Source organism: Dryobates pubescens, chromosome 9 (assembly GCF_014839835.1).
Source record: "Dryobates pubescens isolate bDryPub1 chromosome 9, bDryPub1.pri, whole genome shotgun sequence".
Classification (NCBI taxonomy): Eukaryota; Metazoa; Chordata; class Aves; order Piciformes; family Picidae; genus Dryobates; species Dryobates pubescens.
Window position 1 is genome coordinate 20,731,713 of NC_071620.1, and position 21,676 is coordinate 20,753,388.

General features: G+C 46.1%; 1 protein-coding gene across 3 annotated transcripts in view; it reads right to left on the reverse strand.

Annotated features, from left to right (window-relative positions):
- The window catches only part of NETO1 (neuropilin and tolloid like 1), an 88,247-nt gene that overhangs the window by 32,415 nt on the left and 34,156 nt on the right, over window positions 1–21,676 (reverse strand). The window contains exons 7-11 of one of the 3 annotated variants that reach the window (XM_054164440.1): window positions 19,024–19,252; window positions 10,754–10,867; window positions 7,952–8,510; window positions 5,969–6,019; window positions 3,408–3,663 (exon numbers count right to left, since the gene is read on the reverse strand). In XM_054164440.1, the coding sequence (XP_054020415.1) occupies window positions 5,983–6,019; window positions 7,952–8,510; window positions 10,754–10,867; window positions 19,024–19,252 (939 nt within the window). In that variant the 3' untranslated portion in view covers window positions 3,408–3,663; window positions 5,969–5,982. Of the gene's footprint in view, window positions 1–3,407; window positions 3,664–5,968; window positions 6,044–7,951; window positions 8,511–10,753; window positions 10,868–19,023; window positions 19,253–21,676 lie in introns of those variants that run through there. The other 2 variants (XM_009906537.2, XM_054164439.1) reach the window with 2 other exon arrangements.

The window sequence follows — 21,676 nt, forward strand, 5'->3', positions numbered from 1 at the left end:
AAACAAGACTCAGTAAACCCTTGGCCTGCCTATGTGTCTTTCAGCAGCCTTTAAGCCCTTCTAAAGCCCTGAACAGAAGGGATACTCACAGTGGTGATGTGCTGCTCCTTGGGTAAGGGATTGCTCTTTGGGCTTCCCATATCTGAAAGTGAGGAGATGCAGTGCTACCTGCAGGGCAGGCCTGGTCTTCGGGAAATGAAGTCTGAGCAGTCTTGTTCTTGCTGGTTTTCATTGTGGGCTGCTTAGATCGTTTCTTTGATCCTCCTTACAGTTTGTTGCTTGAAGGGGGTGGCAGCCTCCCTTTTGCTTTCCCCACGGTGACCTTGTTGGGAGATTGCAGGTCATCAGGACTCCTTTTCCTGGGAAAGAAAGTGGAGAGAAGCAGCAACTTCTGCTTCTCCTGGAGGCTGATGTTCTTACCTTGCTGGTGACAGCTCTGCCATTCCACTGGCAGCTGTTTGCCAGCCTGTGCAGCAGAAAGGTGAAGGAGGCTGGGACAGGAATTGGTGTTGTATGGAGGGACAAACTAATCTAAACATGACAGATGAGAAAACAAAGAAGTGCTGGAGCCAAAACTTGGTTTGACAATGGGTCAGGCATTACTGTGAGGAGAAAAAGGGTGGAGGTGAATTTGTCTTTCAAGCACAGTGAGGTATGACTATTCCATGAGGAGACATGCCAACCCAGCAGAAGATGGCCCAGACAGCACAGCCATTAAAACACAAATCCAGCCTCCCTAGGAAGCCTCTCCTCCAGTCCAGTCCAGTCCAGTCCAGTGCAGCTGCAGAGCTTCTGTTCTGCTGCATAAATTAGAGGCAAGCAAGGTGTGCTGTGGTCATGGTTTCATACTGAGGCAAGGTAAAGATGGTTCAGCAGTGATATATGGGAAAGAATTAGGGAGATGCAAGGGTAACACAAGTGAGCTGGCAGCATTTCAGCATCTGGAAGGCTGCAGAGGGACTTTTCCTGAGGAAGTCTAGAGACAGGACAAGGAGGAATAGTTTGAAGCTGAGGCAGAGCAAGGTTAAACTGGAGCTGAGGAAGAAGTTCTTCAGTACCAGAGTAGGCCAGGGAGGTTGTGGATGCCTCCTCCCTGGGGGTGTTCAAGGCCAGGTTGGATGAGGCCTTGAGGAGCTGAGCCTGGTGGAGAGGTGTCCCTGCCCATGGCAGGAGGTTGGAGGAGATGGGCTCTGAGGTTCCTACCAGCCTGAGCCATTCTAGGGTTCTATGATTTTCAGTGAATTTGGAGGAGAGAAGGAAAGAGAATCAAATTCACTGTGTGGACAGGAATGAGAAACTGCCGTGGTAAAGATGTCAAAGGATCATCAGAGAATAAAGAGAGATGATGCCAAAGAAATGATGAGAAGGAGCAATAGAGCCACAAGACCAGGACTTCGTATCCAGCACTGAGTCAGGAGTGAGGAGAGACTCTGGGATCAGGTACAGACTCCTGGGTTGAGAAGAGGCTTGCGTGGTGCACTTCTCATCCTCCGTAGCACTCAACTCTTCAGCTCTGCTCCCTCAGCTGGAGAACCTTTGTGGTGGAAGGAAGATTGCACAGGAAGCAGAAGACAAGAAAACCCAAAAGGCCAACTTCTGGTGTGCTCATTAAAACACAGGCACCACAGCTGGCTTCTGGAGTTGAACACAGACAATACATTGAATTTTTTGGTGGCTAGGGCATTTTTCTGCCCTGAATGTGCCTGTAAACAGCTATGAACAACAACCCTGATTTGGCCATTTTGGTTTTTTATCTTTTAGCCCTTTTTTTTCTAGTTTTTTTGTTTTGGTTGGTTGGGGGTTTGGGGGGTTTTCCCCTTTGATGGGTTGTTTTGTGTTTGGTTAGTTTTAGGGGGAGGAGGGAGTTGGTTGGGTTTTTTGGGGGTTTTGGTTTTTTTAGGTGCTTGCAGTTTCTTCTTACCAGGTAACTTTCTCCTTTCTCTTATTCCCTCCCTGATGGTGTTCAAGGCCAGGCTGGAGAGAGCAATAATAGTTCCTCTCAGCCTTTTCTCCTCCAGACTAAACAAGAAGTGTTGCCAGGTTGCATGAGTCCCTGAGAAACCAAGTCCAGTTGAGAGGTGTCCTTGCCCATGGCAGGGAGGTTGTAGTAGACGAGCTTGGAGGTCTCTTCCAACCTGACCGTTCTAGGACATCTCCATCATAAAGTGGAGAAAAGAAGAAATTATTTACATTTCTCAAGGCCTTTACATTATTTTTTCTTTTTATTTTTCCTGAAGCTGCTTTTAGAATTGGGAAGACCAGGGATAAAAAAAACAGGTTTCCACTGGGATGGTTTAAAAAAATGAACTTCCTGCTAGTCTTAAAAATGTTATTTTTTTGAGCTTAATCTCCTAACTTTTCTGCTACATTTGGGGTTCAAGTTCCTCAAATTTTTTTATTTGAGCTTAATATTATTTTTTTTTAATGTCTTTGGGTTTCAAATTCCTCAGAGCTATTGTTTTGAGCTTAATCTTCCAAATTTTCTGCTATATTCAGGGTTCAGGTTCCTCAAAGCTACATTTTGAGCTTAATCTTCCAAACTGTCTGTTATATTTGGGCTTCAAGTCCCTCAGAGTTATTGTTTTGATCATCATCTTCCAAATTTTCTCAACTATTTGGGTTTCAAGCTGCTCAGAGTTATTGTTCTGACTTTAATATTCTTAATTTTCTGATACATTTGGGTTTCAAGTTCCTTAAAGCTACATTCTGGGCTTAATCTTCAAAACTTTCTACTGTATTTGGGTTTCAAGTTCCTCAAAGTTATATCTTGGGGTTTAATCTTCCACACTTTCTGATGTCTTTGGGTTTCAAGTTCCTCAAAGTTATATTTTGGGGCTTAATCTTCCACATTTTCTAATATATTTGGGGTTCAAGTCCCTCAAAGTTTGGGGGTTATTTTTTGAGCTTAACTTTCCAAATTTTCTGATATCTTTGGGGTTCAGGCTCCTTGGAGCTACGTTTTGAACTTAATCTTCTGAACTACAGCAGTTTGGGTCAGTTTGGTCAAAGAAAACATTGCCATTGAACTCCAAGTAAGAAATTATTACCCATTGTTTTATGTACCTTTATATAAAAAGTTACAAGTAGCAAGCAGATGACAGAGCAATGGGAGAGTAACAGCAGTAACCTGTGGATGCATGCTTTGTACAATGCCAGCTAAGAAAGAGAGTTCTGCCAACTCAGATCTTCAGGAACACACATGCAGATTAAGTGTCTCAAGTGTCCAGTTCAGTCATATTGCTAGGTCCAACAAAACATTTCTCTTGAAGTGCTGCTGTTGCTGGATGGCTAAATACCTGATTTCAATCAATTCTTCCTGAAATTGGGAATTTGAGGGAAAAGAAAGAAAAGAAAATTATAAAAAAAAAAAAAGGAAAAAGAAAAAAGAAAAAGAAAAAGAAAAAAAATAGGGAGAGAGAGAAGAACAAAAAAAGAAAGAGAAAAAGCAGACAAAGAAGAGAAATGCCCAATAAGTGAAATAACCAAAGTCTTATTGCCTTCTAGGAATTGTACTCAACACTTTTTTTTTTTTCCTCTCCTGATATGAGAACAGGTGGTCAGAGAGTCCATAAAACCTCTTAGCTGGTGTTTCCAAGGATGCCAGTTTCACATTTCATTGGAGCACATCCAAAGTCACCCAGGAGAGCTCTATTCCCAAGCAGGCTAGATAATGGAAACAACGGACACAGAACTTCAATGTAAAGCTTCTTCCACGTAGCAGACAACAGAGAAGTCAATTATACACAGAAAACACAGCAGCTGAGAGGAAACTAAATGGTTTTTAAGAAGAAAAAAAAAAAAGGCAGGGGGGGACACCAACAGGAATAGTCTCACTTAGAAGCTAATTTTTCCTTCAAGTTGGTAGCAAATCTCCAAATGGATTTCAAAACTAAGGAGCACTTGGTGGCCAGTATCAGATTACCAAGGAAAATAGGACTGTGCAGTGAAGACATCTTGCTAAGGAGATAGGCAAGATCAGGCTCAGTGAGGCTCTAAGCAACCTGATCTACTGAGGGATGTCCCTGCTGACTGCAGTGGGGTTGGACTGGATGACTTTTGGAGGTCCCTTCCAACCCAGACCATTGGGTGACTTGTAGGTTTAGATAAAGGTAATGAAATGGAACTGGTAAGTGGTCAGTGTCTCCTTCAGACACCTCAGAAGATGCAGGATTTCCATGACTGCATGAACAGCAGTTTGGTGAAGGGATAGGACCCTTAGCAAGGTTGTTGATAGTACCAAACTACTAGGGGTGGCTGATAACACTATCAGACTGTGCTGACAATTGAGACCTGGGCAGGCTGCAGAGCTGGGCAAAGGTGAACCTCATGAAGTTCCATAAAGACAAGTGCAGAGTCCTGTCTCTGGGCAGGAACAGCACCAGCCACCAGCACAGCCTAGGGGTTGTCCTGCTGGAAAGCAGCTCCATGGACAGAGACCTTGGAGTGCTGGTGGACAGCAAGCTCTGCATGGACACCAATGTGCCCCTGTGGCCAAGAGACCAAGGGCATCCTGGGGTGCAACAAGAACAGTGTGGCCAGCAGCTCCAGGGAGGTTCTCCTGCCCCTCTGCTCTGCCCTGCTCAGACCACACCTGAAATGCTGTGATCAGTTTGGGGCTCCTCAGTTCAATCTAGACAGAGATCTGCTGGAGAGAGCTCAACAGAGAGTTATGAGGATGATAAAGGGACTGGAACGTCTCTGCTGTGAACAAAGACTGAGAGCCTTGGGGCTCTTTAGTCTGGAGAAGTCTCTAAATATTTGAGGGGTGGGTGTCAAGATGAAGGTGCCAGGCTCTTTGTGGTGGTGCCCAGTGACAGGAAAAGGAACAACAGCTACAAGCTGGAATCCAGGAGTTTCTACCTCAACATGAGGAGAAACTTGTTTGGTGTGAGGATGCTGGAGTCCTGGAGCAGGCTGCCCAGAGAGGCTGTGGAGTCTCCTTCTCTGGAGACTTTCCAACCCCACCTGGATGTGTTCCTATGTGACCTGCCCTAGGTGATCCTGCTCTGGCAGGGCAAGTGGACTGGGTGTTTTTTAGAGGTCATCTCCAATCCCTCCCATTCTGTGATTGTGTGACTGCATGAAAGTAAAGCAAGGTTAAAATGCATTCTCTCTGTGAGGAAAAAACACAGAAAAATCTTTGCTTACACTCTCTAGAAGCAACAAAAACATTCATGCATCCTTTCCCAGTAAAATGACTGTATGCATACACAGACACAAATAAATAGATACTCAGCTATGAATCCACAGATTCTCAGCTACATAAAACTTCAGCAGAAACATTTGGTGACCTGGCAGTGTTGGCTTATGGTTGGACTTGATGCTTTTGAAGGTCTCTTCCAACCAAAACTGAGAATTCTGTGATCTGAGATTATATTTATGGAGGTGAAATGCTGCTAACAAATGATACAAAACAAAAAGCCTAAGAAAAGACTCAAAAAAACCCTAACCCCAAAACAAAACCAAAGGATGATTAATTTGCAAACATCAACATCAGTTCTAGAAAGTCTCTACCACACCCCCTTTCCCCAACACTTTGCAAGGCCGAATGAATAAAATGAACTGAAAGCAGATAATCAATTCTACATCTTCCTGACTTGGGTTAGATTGCCAAGTTACAGAGATTACTTTACATGCTGGGACTCCAAATTTTGGGTTCACAAATAGAAAAGGAGCAGTAATGAAGCACTAGAGCCATGCAAAGCATCTGTCTTTACCAAATGTTTGGAATGAGGAGGATATTAAACTGGGGGATGAGGCTGTGAAGAATGAGGAATTAAGAGCTTCGGCTTCATTAAAGTGGTCATCATCTATCTTCCTGTTTTCTCACCATTCAAACCTGGCTCTCTCCAGACAAGGCAACAGAAAGCTTGAGAATTAAGGTGCAGCTCAGCAAAAGGACAGACACATGCACAAATCAAATCAATGCAAAGCAACAGATGGTTCAAACTGTTGCAGTGTTACTCACCTCCACTTTGTCTCCTAGACCCTAGTGGTGTTGTACTCAGACTCATGTTTGCTTAGAGACCCAATGAGGCAGAACCTGGAATGTTATGGCTATTTCATTCAAAATAATCATGTTTGCATAGAAAAACAGAATTACATGCAGAGAGACACTTAAGGAACAGTATAGCTTGATCATCTGAGCAGTGTTCATGAAGTCATTGACATTGGCATGCAGTCAGGTTCAAATCAGCAATTAACTTAGTGGGGGTTTTGCCTTAATGTTGCAAAGAAAACAGGGAGGGCATGTAAACAGTCACAAGGAGAGCACAAAAATGCATGCAAGAGGAAAACAACAACAAATCAAATAATAAATAGATCAAAAGTTTATGTTTTTCTTTTTCAAATAAATTGTCCATAAAGGTTTCAGTTTTGTCTTTTTCTTGTAAACTTGTCCTCATTCACATTGAGAGTCATCCCAAGTGCAACACCCAGCAGAAAGAGCTCTTTGATTAAAAGCAGCATGCTCGAGTTTTTGATTTGTTAGCAAGACTCCTTTCAACTCACTTTCTATATGGAAAACTATGGTAGTCTCTATTTGCTGTGCTGTCTCATCTTCTAATTGATAGATAGCTTGGGGGCTGACCTGCTGGACAGCAGCTCTGGGGAAAAGGACCTGGGAGTCCTGGGGGACAACAGGATGGACATGAACCAGCAGTGTGTCATGGAGGCCAAGGCCAAAGGCTTCCTGGGGTTGGATTAGAAGGGCTGTGGTGAATAGGTTCGGAGAGTTTCTCCTCTCCCTCCACTCTGCCCTGCTGAGGCCACATCTGGAATATTGTGTCCAGCTCTGGATCCCTCAGTTCAAGAGGGACCTCAGCGAACTGCTTTAAAGAGTCCAGCACAGAGGCACAAAGCTGCTGCAGGCAGTGGGACATCTCCCTGCTGAGGACAAGCTGAAGGAGCTAGAGCTCTGGAGTTTGCAGCAGAGGAGCCTGAGGGGTGCCCTCACTGCTGGTGATAAAGATGTGCAAGGATGGAGCCAGGCTCTGCTCAGGAATGTCCAAAGACAGGACAAGGGGCACTGGGGGCAAGGTGGAGCAGAGGAGGTGCCACAAGAACATAAGGAGAAACCTTGTCACTATGAGTGTGCTGGAGACCTGGAGCTGGCTGCCCAGAGAGGTTGTGGAGTCTCCTTCCCTGGAGACTTTCCAACCCCACCTGGCTGTGTTCCTGTGTGACCTGCCCTGGGTGACCCTGCTCTGGCAGGGGCGTTTGGACTGGGTGATCCCTGGGGATCCCTTCCAACCCCTAACCTTCTGTGATTGTGTGATTAGTGTGTAGCTTAATAAGACAGGCCAAGCTCCTGTGATTAATAAAGGAACAGCGTAAATTTTGCAAGTATTTTTGTCATTCATTATACCAAAGCTGCCATTTCATGAGAAAAGGAAGTTCCTTACCCCAGGGTTGTATCTCTCAGTTTCAAGCCATGCATCTAACCTGATCCATGTATTCTGTATTTATTGATGTCTTGATTTAGAGACATTAGACCAACAGTTGGATGTCCCTGCTGAATGCAGAGGAGGTTGGACTAAATAACCTCTGGAGGTCCCTTCCAACCCAGACCATTCTATGATTCTATGATGCTCAAGGGCACCTCAGTTAGAAGGAAGCAACACATATGTGGCTGACTCAAAAAAGGAAGTTCACACACAAAAAAAATTCTTTGGTTTTTAAAGATTATCCCTAGTCTTTGCTGAACCTGAGTGAATGTGGCTAAGTGCAAACCAGGAAAAGAAAGACAAAGTGGAAAAGTAGAAGTGAGATACAAGATCCTTCAGGAAACAGGAGCAGAGATGAGAGAGAGACAGGAAGAGACAGATAAAATAATGGGGATATGCTATCAGGAAACAGAAAGATAAACAGGAAATCAAGCAGACAGAGTGAAGGTGTTGGGGCAGTCAAGTCCTCACACAAGAGTCTTCATCAAAAATCTATTGATACTGACCGCTGAACAGCTTTGTCATGTCTGGCCAGCCTGTGGCTCGTGGTTGGGACCTCTTCGATCTCGTCGATCTCGCATGCATCTGCAGCGTCCTGGGAGTAGCTATGCTTCATGACAAGGATGTTCCTCCTGTTGACAGGCTGGATGAGTGGTTTGACGGGCTGGGGCTGGATTTCTGTCAAGACAGAAGCATCTCTTGTGCTGAGGTTACTCCGGCTGCCCTTAATGCTAGACACTTGTGATCCACAGTGATGGTCATGAATGCATTTGGAAGATGATCTCCGCAGTTTATGGTAGTTCTCAAAGTCATCTGCCACGTCAGCCAGGTCAGCTGTATGGCCTGTCCCTCTGAGGGTGCATAACTCATAGTGAGGAGGCTCAAACACCTCCTGGAACACTGTTTGATCAAAGTCTGTTTTCCTTTGGACAAATTTTTTCCGAGGCTGCTTGATCTGCACTATAACTGAGATCACAATGAGGATGATCACGATGCAAGAAGTCACCCCAATTATAGTCCCACTGGTGTTGGTAAGTTGGTCCAATAGGTTGGCATTTCTTTTTTCTGTGAGATAGGAGAAAGGGAAGAAAGGGAAGAGAGGGGACAGAGGGGAAAGAAGGGAGAGACAGGAGAGAAAGGAGGGAAAGGAGAGAAAGGAGAGTAAGAAGAGAAAGGAGGGAAAGAAGAGAAAAGAGGGAAAGGAGGGAAAGGAGAGAAAGGAGAGAAAGGAGGGAAAGGAGGGAAAGAAAGGCACAGAGTTAATGTCAGTTCAAGAATAAAAACAACCCTGATGGGTTCAGAGATGTCTGCAAAGCTGAGCCTAAGTCTATGGCTAAGTCTACGGCTAAGTCTATGGCTGAGATCCCAGAAAGGCTCAGGTTGGAAGAGACCTCAGATGTCACAGTATCACAGTATCACCAAGGTTGGAAGAGACCTCAGAGATCATCAAGACCAACCTGCCCAGGGACACATCTCAACTAGACTCAGCTGCTCAAGGCCTCAAACATACAAAAATACATTTAAAAAAAGCCTTAGAAATGAAAGTTATTGGCACCAAAACATTAACATCCATCTCTTCAAAAGCTCCTAGATACCAAAAATTCACTTCTCAATGTTCAGAGCTTCACAGATTGCATTGGGTTGGAAGGGACACTGAAGGGGCATCTTGGCCAAACCCCCTGCAGGCAGCAGGGACACCCAACCAGAGCAGGCAGCACAGGGACACAGCAAGGTTGAGTTTGAATGTCTGAATCTCAACCACATCCCTGGGCAGCCTGTTCCAGTGTCTGCCCACCCTCAGTGTGCAGAACTTCCTCCTGATGTCAAACTTAAATCAGCCCTGCTCCAGTTTCAAGCCATTGCCTCTCGACCTATCCCCACAGGCCTTTCTGAACATTCCTTCCCCAGCCTTCTTCCTTATATGCAACCTAAATCCACTCCCTGCCTACTCCAGCAGATTCACCTGGACTTTCTCTGACTGACAGAGACTCTGGGGACATAGCAGAGTTAGAAAAAGCCACACAGAAGCAAACAACATTTTTGTTGTTGTTGTTTGTTTGGCTAGAATCATCAAAAGCTTTTTGTAGTCAGAGGAGAGGATAAATGCAGAAGGCCAAATGAAAAAGCTACTTGGCAAAGGTATGATGAATAAAACGATGCTGGAAATGGAAGAGTGGGGGTGGTTCTCTGTTCCCCTCTGTTCTGGAAAAGTAGAGGACAGATAATTCTTTCCCAATGGTATGTTTAGGGTTGTTTTGAGGGGTGGTTTTTTGGTGAGGAATATTATTGCCGTGCCACAGCTTTGCCACGTCCTTTCAGAGTGCTGCTTTCATTTGTGTTTTCCCCTATTGCACTGCTTGTCAGGATTTTCCAGGCTTCAGCAGACTTATGGGCTGCCTGCTAATCCATCTCATTTTGAAGTTGGTGACTTGATTGGTTCCTAAATTTGGCATATCCCATGTTTCCAGGAACAAATCTGAAACAGGGAGGGGGAGGAGGCAGGGAGGGAGGGAAGCAAACTGTCTCCCCAGCTTACAGTGTAAGTTGGTTAAGCTCTCCTCCCTCAAGGCAGCACAGATGCTGATTTTTATTTCTTTTTCTTTTGCAGAAACACAAAGCAATGTTCAGAAGCCACTGCAGAACCTGCTTGAGAACATCAGTCCCTACCTATGAATATAGGCATTCTGCCTCATTTTATAGGTTCAGAGATTCATACAATGGGTTTAGCCTGGAAGGAACCTTGAAGGTCATCTGAAGATCAGAGAATCATAAAATGGCCTAAATTGGAAGGGACCTCAGAGATCACCTGCTCCAACCTCCTCACCATACCCAGGACACTTAACAACCAGACTCAGCTGCTCAAGGTCTCATTCAACCTGGCCTTGAGCACCCCCAGGCAGGAGGCATCCACAGCCTCCCTGGGCAGCCTATTTCAGAGTCTTGCCATCCTGGTACTGAAGAACTTCTTCCTTAGCTCCAGTCTAACCCTTCTTTGCCTCTGCTTCAAACCTGTCTCTAGACACCCTCAGGAAAAGTCCCCCTCCTTCAGGCACTCTTCAGGCACTGGAAGGCAATCAAACCAAATTGGAAGGCCATACAAACCAAGTAAAACAAATGCAAAGGCTGCAGGTCAAATCCAGTGGTGCCTTTACCTCTCTTCATTTCCTCTCTTGCTTGGTTTATGTTCTCCCTGCATTACTCTTCCTGAGCCCTGCCCCATCTGGCATACAGTTAGCAAGACACTAAGGATGAAATGCTGTATCCCACCCAGTCTAAATGGCTCTGACATCTCCAGTTCTCCACATTACCTTTGCAGTGGTTTTCATCCCAGGGATACACACAGTTCTGGAGTCCATTACAGACCAAGGTGTTATTGATACACATATTACTGTGGCAAAAGAATGTGTTGGCTTCACAGGGAGCTGAAAACAAGAGAGAAAAAAGCTGATGTTAAGGAGAAAATCTGCAACAAACACATCTAGGGGTGGTCATGTAATGTGGAACAGGAAACAGCTAAACACAGCTTCAAGAATTGCAATTACCAAAAATTCACTTCTCGCGCTCACAGCTTCACTGATTGGGTTGGGTTGGAAGGGACACTGAAAGGGCACCTTGGCCAGCCCCCCTGCAGGCAGCAGGGACACCTCCAGCCAGAGCAGGCTGCACAGGGACACAGCAAGGCTGAGCTTGAATGTCTTCAGGGATGGAGCCTCAACCACAGCCCTGGGCAGCCTGTTCCCAGCGTCTCACCACCCTCACTGTGCAGAACTTCCTCCTGACATCCAACCTGAACCTGCCCTGCTCCATCTTCAAACCATTGCCCCTCATTCCACCCCCACAGGCCCTTCTGAACAGCTCCTCCCCAGCCTTACTGTAGGTCCCCTTTAGGCATTGAAATGTTCCTTGCACAAATTTAATATTCACCATGAAGCTCTAAGAGCACTCAAGTCCCACACTGTTCATCATGCTGTGGCAAGAGCTTTTCAGTTCCAAGATAGATGGACTTCCCCATAGCCTGACTCTCATGGTTGTAGTGATTGCCCCCCACCACACATTGCTGGAGGGTCACTGATGTTCTGTCAACAGTTTTAGACACAGATCCAAAGCACAGCACCCTATGGGCTCTAAAAAGAGTTAACTGTGTCACAGCCTGACCCAGCATATGGACAAGAGTTTGGTCTAAAACTAGTTGCAGAAAACTGGAGCGACCCAATAAAACCCCAACAAACTTTAGTGCCTATATGGAGGTTGCCTGAACATTTATACACAAAGATAAAATTACTTTAAAAACCTTTGAGTCACAAGAAAGGCTACAGTAAAAAGCAAAAAAATCTTCTTTGGTCACAAATGTGAAAATCATAAACAGCAACAATCTTAATTGTCCCTGAAGCCCAGGGTCTGGGAGAATCATGCAGACAAACACTGCAGGATGAAGGCTTCACTGAAAGCAACAGACTGCTGCTATGAAGGAGCCTGGAAGCCCCCAGAAGGATCGGATCATAGAATGGTTTGAGTTGGAAGAGACCTCCAAAGGCCCCTGCAGTCAGCTGGGAGATCTTGGGTTGGAACTTTAAGGTCCCTTCCAAACCAAAGCATTCCATGAATCTATGAAAGTATTTACAGTGGACACAAGATGGTGCACTGCTCCTAGGAGATAGATGAGCAGGTGAGGGGACAGCAGAGGTGTTCTCAGGGAAGGGGACAGGGAGAGATGTTCTCAAGGGAGGGGAAAGGGAGAGATGTTAACAGGGGAGGGGACAGGAAGAGATGTTAACAGGGGAGGGGACAGGAAGAGATGTTCTCAAGGGAGGGGAAAGGGAGAGATGTTAACAGAGGAGGGGACAGGAAGAGATGTTCTCAGGGAAGGGAACAGGAAGAGATGTTATCCCATCCAGACTCTTGCCATCATCACATATAAAGAAACCTGAGTTTAGTATTTTAAGGTTAATGGCTTTTCAAATCAATAATAATTTAGTTGCTGGAGCTGTCCACATTTTGTTACTGTTGGAAGCTTTTCAGAGAGCACGTGGAGCCCATAACCTGCAGTTTTTCCTTTATTGATGTAAAATAATCATAAATTCTTTTCATCCTGAATAGCCCCAAGGCAGAGAAACACAAAGAGCATTAATAGGTCTTCCATCTGCCATGTTCACCAAGTACCATGACATAAAAGCAGTCATCTTCTATATTAAACAAAATAATACTGCTTCCACTGAAACAATAAAATAATAACAAGTACTAGATGGACAATTGTACTGTAACCCAACTCTATTCATAAAGCACTACAGCAAATAAATAGAATCAGAGAATCACAGAATGGTCTGGGTTGGAAGGGACCTCTAAAGGGCATCCAGACCAACGCCCCTGCACTCAGCAGAAACATCTTCCACCAGATCAGGTTGTTCAGAGCCTTATCCAGCCTCACCTTGAATATCTCCAGGCATGGGTCCTCAACCACCTCCCTGGGCAACCTGTTGCACTGTTCCAGCAGCCTCCTGGTGCAGAACTTGTTCCTCACATCCAATCTCAATCTGCTCTGCTCTCATTTCAAACCATTGCTCCTTGTCCCATCCCTGCAGGCCTTTGGGAACAGTCCCTCTGCAGCCTTCCTGAAGAATCCCTTCAGGTACTGGAAGGCAGCTCTAAAGTCTGCAAGGAGCCTTCTCTTCTCCAAGCTGAACACCCCCAGCTCCCTCAGCCTGTGTATTTTTAATAATTATTTTACCATAGTGAAGTGTAATAAAATACATCTCTGTGTGTGTGTGTGTGTCTGGGTGCGTTAAAGAAATCTGGGAAGGGACTTTTTACAAGAGCTTGTAGTGATAGGATGAGAGGGAATGGATTGAAGCTTGAGGAGGGCAGATTGAGACTGGAGATGAGGAAGAAATTCTTGACAATGAGGGTGGGGAGACACTGGAACAGGTTGCCCAGGGAGGCTGTGGATGTCCCCTCCCTGGAGGTGTTCAAGGTGAGGCTGGATGAGGCCTTGAGCAACCTGGGCCAGTGGAAGGTGTCCCTGCCCATGGCAGGAGGTTGGAACTGGATGATCTTTAAGGTCTCTTCCAACCCAAACAAATCTCTGAATCCATGAAATGTGTTTAACACCAGATTTTCATCCTCAGCCCCCTTCAAGACAGCTCTGTTCAAGAGAAATTTAATGTTATCTTTTGGGGACAGTTAACAGCAGATGCACATTGATCATCTAATCTTTCCAAACCACTCCTGAGTGGTTTCCCAAGGTTGTTTGGATAGATTTACTCAGCAGAGCGTGGCAGCTCAGGAGTACGTGCTCAGAGCTCCAGCCTCTGCTCAGTGTCTACATTCCAGGCACCACAAACAGGGATTTAATTCAGGGGCAGAGAGTCATTGGGATGCTAAAGTCCAGGAGGGCTTTTCAGCAGAGAGAGAGCTGCAAACAGCACAGAGGCAAAGAAAATCACATCTGAGTGCTCACCAGGAAGGAGGCAATCCCAATGGCCCCCTTTCCAGGTGTTACTGTGGACAGAGGGAGCATAGCCAGCAAAGCTGTAATGTGTTTGCAATCCTAAGTCCTTGCAAAGGGAAGCTCTCACTTCACATGTGCTGCACTAACTGCTTTGCTGCTCCCCTGCTCAGGAGTTCCCTTTGCATTGCCACCACAAACACAGTCACTAAGGCTACATACCTGCAGTGCATCACCTGCAGGAATTCTGCTTGCAGACAAGGCCTGGAATGCTGTTACTCACTGAAGCTCTGCACCACTCCTCTAAGATTTCTACCCAAATACAGATTTTTTTAATCAGAATAAAATAAGAATGCAAGAGCTTATCCTCCTTTAGGGGAGCCACAGGTAGAAGGGCTTTGAAACCAGGCTGAGAGCTCAGAGGTCCACAAAATAAGAGAAGGAATACTGTTTTATCTGGCATTGGGTTTGTGATGCAGGGTTATGGACAGAGAAGGGAGCAGAGCTACCAAACAGGAGTCAGAGGTGAGAGAGAAAACCTCTTGCCTGCTGTGCATACAGAGGGATTTCTTATCCCTGCTGCACTGCTTCTCCAAATCTGCTTTTAGGTTGGAGTGTAGCTGTATTTGCTCAGGAGCAGCTCTTGGAAGAAGCTGGAGGTGTAGCACGGCTGTCAGTAATCAGCCTGGAGATCACTCTCACAGGCATGGAAAATGAAATGAAGATTTAGTCAGTGGGTGAGAAAACAAAGGCTCATTTTTCAACTCTTCTTACTAGATGAACCTTTTGATGAAGCCACCTTCTTTGTTTTCCTTTTTCTGGTTCTTAATTTCTTTGGATATTTGAAATCTATTGTAGACAGTGGCTGCCATGCACAAAAATATGGGGGGGGTGGTGTCTACAGATATAGATAATGTAGATAGAGGAATAGATACAGATACATAAATTTAGATTATTTAGATATATAGATATGTAAATAGCAATGATATAGAAGATACAGATGACACAGATGTGCTCAGAATGTATATTAAAGATCATAAGATAAGGACATGTTACATCCAGTTCTGGTGTCCCCAGCAGAAGGACACAGAGCTGCTGGAGAGAGGCTGGAGGAGGGCACAAAGATGATCCAAGGGCTGGAGCAGCTCTGGTGTGAGGACGGGCTGAGGGAGCTGGGGGTGTTCAGCCTGAAGAAGGCTCTAGAGGGACCTTAGAGCTTCCTTCCAGTACCTGAAGGGATCCTCCAGGAAGGCTGCAGAGGGACCTTTCCTGAGGGGGTCTAGGGACAGGCCAAGGGGGAATGGTTTGAAGCTGAGGTAGAGCAGTGTTAGACTGGAGCTAAGGAAGAAGTTCTTCAGTACCAGGGTGGTGAGACTTTGGAGAAGGCTGCCCAGGGAGGCTGTGGATGCCTCCTGCCTGGGGGTGTTCAAGGCCAGGTTGTTTGAGGCCTTGAGCTCTGAGGTCCCTTCCAGCCTGAGCCATTATGGGATTCTATGATTCTATGATAGAGATGGAGATGGAGAGAGATAAAGAGATAGAGATTATATATATGTAGACATAAATACAGATATTCTCAGAGTGCATATTAAAGATCCCAAAATAAGGACCTAAGCAGACAAAGCCCATAATGATAGTTGAAACAGCTAATAATGCTGCTCACAAAATACCACTGCAAATTATCAGTGATTAGGCATCAATTGGTTACTTACAGCTCTGATACTGTTTTGGTACAGAGAACCAGCAGTGTTTCCCTGGCTGAGGAAACTTAACTACTACTTGCATTGTACCTCTTTCCTTCAAACATTTCTAGCACTGCTAGAGGTCTGGAAACTTGCAAGAGCACTTTTTAGATGCCAGCCACAAAGCCCTATGTATTTCAAGTGGAACTGGAGCACACCAAACAAACCTCATGGAAATATTCACGCAAGAAATCCCCAGGAAGTGGCTCTGTAACAAGAATTAGGAGAGTTACATAGAAAGAAAACATTCCTTAGGCTAAGGAGCCTGCTTCCAAAATAAACCACTTCCAGTCCACAGAGCCTCCTGTAAGGGAAGGCTTCACATCTCAGCAGCTCAGCTCCACACTGGGGAGAAAAACTCAGGCAGCAGCAGAGCACAACACAGTCACAGAACCACGGAATGTTAGGGGCTGGAAGGGACCTCCAGAGATCACCCAGTCCAAATTCCCTGCCAGAGCAGGGTCACCCAGGGCAGGTCACACAGGAACACATGCAGGCAGGTTTGGAATGTCTCCAGGGAAGGAGACTCCACAACCGTCAAACAAGAGTTTTAGTTTGTCACTCTATCCCACGCACAACACCACCACACAAATGCCATCTGTTTTGTTTCTTTCTCAGCTCCAGGGTAACAAAACAGCTTTTCCCCACTCTTTCTTTGTCCCCATGTAGAGGCACAGGTGTGTGCTCCCTGATGCACATCTCCCTGAATGAGCTCTGACATTCCCTCTCTGCCATGCAGATGATCTAATTATGCCCTCACCCTGCTGAAAGACGCTGCAGCCCACATGCTGTGAGCTGTGTCTCACCTCAGCATCTGCTCTGGCTGATCCTGGCAGCCCACACCAGTCTGACACACAGGGCAGCACTTACAACTGGCATGGCCCAGGAGCTACAATCTGCATCACCTTTTGAAGTCCATTTCCAGCATTCAAAACACAGACACAGTTTCTTCTCCTGTTTATGAGCAAGCTGTACATTTCTTCCCCTTGACACTGTGGCCAGCAGGGCAAGAGAGGGCATTCTGCTCCTTCACTCTGCTCTGCTCTACTGGGACCCCACCTCCAATCCTGCCTCCAGTTCTGGTATCCCCAGCAGTAGAAGGACACAGAGATGCTGCAGTGAGTCCAGAGGAGGCCACAAAGATGATCCAAGGGCTGGAGCACCTCTGCTAGGAGGAGAGGCTGAGGGAGCTGGGGGTGGTCAGCCTGGAGAGGAGAAGGCTCCAGGAGACCTTAGAGCTGCCTTCCAGTACCTGAAGGGATCTCCAGGAAGGCTGCAGAGGGACTTTTCCCTAGGGTGTCTAGGAACAGGCCAAGGGGCAATGGGACAGCAGGGTTAGACTGGGGGTGAGGAAGAAGTTCTTCAGTACCAGGGTAGTGAGACTCTGGAACAGGCTGCCCAGGGAGGCTGTGAATGCCTCCTTCCTGGGGGTCTTCAAGGCCAGGTTGGATGAGGCCTTGAGTAGCTGAGTCTAGTTGAGAGGTGTCCCTGGGCATGGTGGGGTGGTTGGAGAAGATGAGTTCTGAGGTCTCTTCCAACCCAAACCACTCTATGATTCTGTGATTCTTGAAGGAAAAAGAACTCACTTTTTCCCCCCCCCTTTATTTTCATTCAAAATATAAAAGCTGTTCACACACAACTTATTCAAGAAAAACCAAACCAAACCACTTGTTTTCCTTTAAACCATGAAAGCTGTGCACACACACACTTACTCAAACCTTCCTTTCAAGTTTGTCATCCTAGTGCTTCACTCCTCTGCTCTTTATATACTGTGAAGCTCCAGTGCCTGTGTAGTTGTTTCTAAGGTAACAGATCAGGATGCCTTGTGGAAAAAAAAAACTGAATCAGATCTTGAATATTCAAGACACCTCCAGCTGCAGAAAGGAGAAAAGAGCAGGATCACCTCAGCTGAGGGTTCTCAATAGCTTTTATACTCTGGCCTGAATTGCAGACAAGGAAAACACAGACCTCCCTAAGGCTGCAGAGTGAGAGTGCAGTGGCAGAGGCAGTGTGAGGCATGTAGACTGTCAGAAATTTTTAATCAGAGCCATAATTAGGGAATTACGGAGGCTGCTCTCAGCACAGACTATTGCCTCATCACAGGGGACACACACGCAGAATGCAGATGAAGGATGTCTTTGGTAGGGTTGTTGTCTTCATTCCAGCCACTGACAGCTGCACAGAAATCTTCCTGTCAGACTTGTGATGCACCAAACCAAAAATACACTGCAATGGGCATGGATAACCATGTGAGAGTTAACGTAAATGTTCCAGCAATGAGCCCCTGTGGCCAAGAGGGCCAAGGGCATCCTAAGGTGCGGCAAGAAAAGTGTGGGCAGCAGCTCCAGGGGAAGCTCTCCTGCTCTGCCCTGCTCAGACTGCACCTGCAGTGCTGTGTCTGCTTTGGGGCTCTCCAGTTCAAGAGAGACAGAGATCTGCTGGAGAGAGTCCAACTGAGAGCTACGAGGATGATGAAGGCACTGGAACATCTCTGATACAGAGAAAGACCGAGAACCCTGGGGCTGTTTAATCTGGAGAAGAGAAGGCTGAGAGGGGATCTGATCAGTGTCTCCTAATATCTTAGGGGTGGGTGCCAAGATGAAGGTGCCAGGCTCTTTTAAAGGATACCCAGTAGTAGGACGATGGGCAATGGACATAAATGCAATCAGAGGAAATTCTGTCTCAACATGAGGAGAAACTTCTTAGTACATGAACCCAGAAATGAGAAATGTAGGAATGCAGGGAGGGTGCACAGAGAATGTTATGAAAATACCCTGCCAAGCTCGTAGAAAACTTGTTTTGACACAAAAGTCTTAAGTAAATAATTTGCTTAACAACACCTGACACCTGTGTTTGTTGATAAACGCAAGCTAGAATGTGCACAAACACATCCACCACCTGGGAGAAGATAAGCATAAGGTTTTGTCCAGTGCCCATCATAATGACATATAAAAAAATCAAATTCATAAAATCACAGAATCACAGAATCAGGATGGCTCATGTTGGAAGGGATCTCAGAGCTCATCTACTCCAACCCCCTGCCATCAGCAGGGACACCTCTCAACCAGACTCAGCTGCTCAAGGTATCATCCAGCCTGGCCTTGAATATCCCCAGGAAGGAGGTATCCACAGCCTACCTGGGCAGCCTATTCCAGAGTCTCACCACCCTCATACTGAAGAACACAACTGGACAGATCAGGACTGCTCTGAATCCTGTGCTCTTCCTCCTGCCTTACAAATTGCTGCACAGTACAAATAACTCAGAATAAAAATGGCTCCAAGTGTTTCCAGAGCTTGTTTGGGAACGCTTTGAGGTTACTGCTCTGTGTGAAGAAAACATGAACAGTTCAAGGGGCTGGATCAAGCTGGAAGGCAGACACTTTGGTGAGGGTCTTACGTTCTTGGAAGGATGTGAAGAGCATCTGGAAGCGGCTGTTCCGGCTGCCTTCATCTGCCCACATGCGGATGACTCCCAGCCCTGTCCTTAGCATCACGTCGTTGGCAACGGTGCTGCAGAACTTGGCTTTCAGATCCTCCACCGAGCTGCTCCCGTCATAGACAGCTACAAAATTCCTCTTGCACTCATTGGAATTCTGCATCTCATAGTCCAGGAATCGCAAATAGATCTGGGAAACAAACAACAGCAGACATCTGAGAGAGACTGAAGCCACAGCACAGAGCTTTGCTCTGCTGGATGGGGGAAGGGCTGCACAACAGCACCAGCAAAATCATTTCTCTGGAACTGCTGATCCAGAGGCCACTTCTCTGGAAGGACATTAATATAAACACATATGGGCTCCTCAATTCAAGAGAGACAGAGATCTGCTGAACAGAGTCCAACAGAGAGCTACAAGAATGATGAAGGGACTGGAACATCTCTGCTATGAAGAAAGACTGAGAGCCCTGGGGCTGTTTAGTCTGGAGAAGAGAAGGCTGAGAAGGGATCTGATCAATATCTACAAATATCTGAGGGGTGGGTGTCAGGATGAAGGTGCCAGGCTCCTTTGGGTGGTGCCCACTGATAGGATAAGGAACAAGGGGTAAAAGCGTTAACCCAGGGGGTTCCACCTCAACATGAGGAGAAACTTGTTTGGTGTGAGGGTGCTGGAGGTCTGGAGCAGACTGCTCAGAGAGGTTGTGGAGTCTCCTTCCTAGAGACTTTCAAGACCCACCTGGATGTGTTCCTGTGTGGCCTTCCCTGTGTGAGCCTGCTCTGGCAAGGGGGTTGGACTGGATGCTCTCTGGAGGTCCCTTCCAACCCCTAACATTCAGTGATTTTGTGAAACTCAGCCCCTTTTGCACTTCCTGGTGTTTTCTGTCTTCTTCAGAGTAGAATCTAGCAGATTCAGATATTTGTTTTGCTCTTTGCAGGAAGGTCCTAATTTCCAGATATATATTTGTTGTTTGGGGACTATCTACAGCAGTCCTTCAAGATGAAGGAAAGTCATGCTAGAAATTTCTTCTTTGGCTGCCTGGCACAGCATTGCTCTGTGACGCGCCTGACATGGCTAATAATAAGGCAAATAATTGCTGCTCCCTCCCCAGAGTCAGTATGTGTCATCTTTGTGAGATGTGTCAGCTGTGCTGATCCAGGAAGTGAAGAGCTGGAAGCCAGGCAGAGCTCAATCATTAATCTTTTGATGTTTTTCTCAAGCAATTTGGCCACCATCTCAGCTTTTCTAAACAAAGCCTCCTAGTATATATCTTTAGGATGTAACAGGGGTAAAATCAAGTGGATTTCGTGGAAATTGGTAGGAACCTTGAAAGGTTTCTTTCAGGAAATGTCTGCTGCATACAAGCACAGTTCTCTAATCAATACATAGCATCCAGTCCAACTCCCTATCAGAGCAGGGTCACCCAGCGCAGGCTACACAGGAACGCATCCAGGTGCGGCCGGAAAGCCTCCAGAGAAGACGGCTTCCAGTCCATTGCTCTGTGTGACATCTGTAAGAACATCACACAAACAGGCTTGATAGGTACTGGAAGCAGTGGAAAGAAATATTTGATTAAAAACTCCTTATCTATCTGAGGCCCTGAGTTGCTGAGTCTAGCTGAGAGGCCCTTGGTAGGGAGATTGGAGGAGATGACCTCTGTGGTCCCTATCAACCATTCTATGGTTCTTTGATTCAGATATATTGAAGAAAACAAATTTCTGATCTTCTGAGGTGAATTGGAGTTTCCTTCTCATGATCTGCTTTGGAGATACCTATTCTCTGAATTTTATATCAAGCACTGAAGGCCTCATGCCCTAAAATCAGTGGATACTTTCAATTTAATTAGCTGAATCAGAGCTATGGAAAGTGATGACAACCTGCCATGGGATCCCACCTTGTTTTAAAGAGCTGAAGCAATTTAATTGCATCTACATGCCTCTGCCAGTTTTTTCTGGCCTCATCACTGATTGTTTGCCATTGTTCCTGCCACTGGCTGTGAGACCCACACTGGCAGAAGAAAATAACTAAGAAATTGAGTTCCCCCAGGGAAAAGATAAAACTGATTCTATGCCAAACTGTTACCTAGTGCAAGGTGTTCCTCAAACCAGTAAAAATATTGTGGTACCTTTCACTGGTGTGTGGAGCTCACTGAAAGAAATTAAATGAACAAGACTGAGATTCATAGATTTGTAGAATGGTTTAGGTTAGGAAGGACCCTAGAGATCATCTCCCACTGACCCAGGTTGCTCAGGGCCTCATCCAGCCTGGCCTTGAACACCTCCAGGGAGGGGACATCCACAGCCTCCCTGGGCAACTTGTTCCAGTGTGTCCCCACCCTCACTGTCAAGAATTTCTTCCTAATCTCCAGTCTCAGTCTGCCCTCTTCAAGCTTCGATATATTCCCTCTCATCCTGTCACTCCCAGCTCTTATCAAAAGTCTCTCCCCAGCTCTTCTGCAGCCCCACTTCAGCTACTGGAAGGCTGCTCTAAGATCTCCTGGAACCTTCTCTTCTCCAGGCTGAACAGCCCCAACTCTTCCAGCCTGTCCCCATAGGGGAGGTTCTCCAGCCAAAGATGATCATCTTTGAGGCCCTTTTATAATAGGTGCACCAGAAC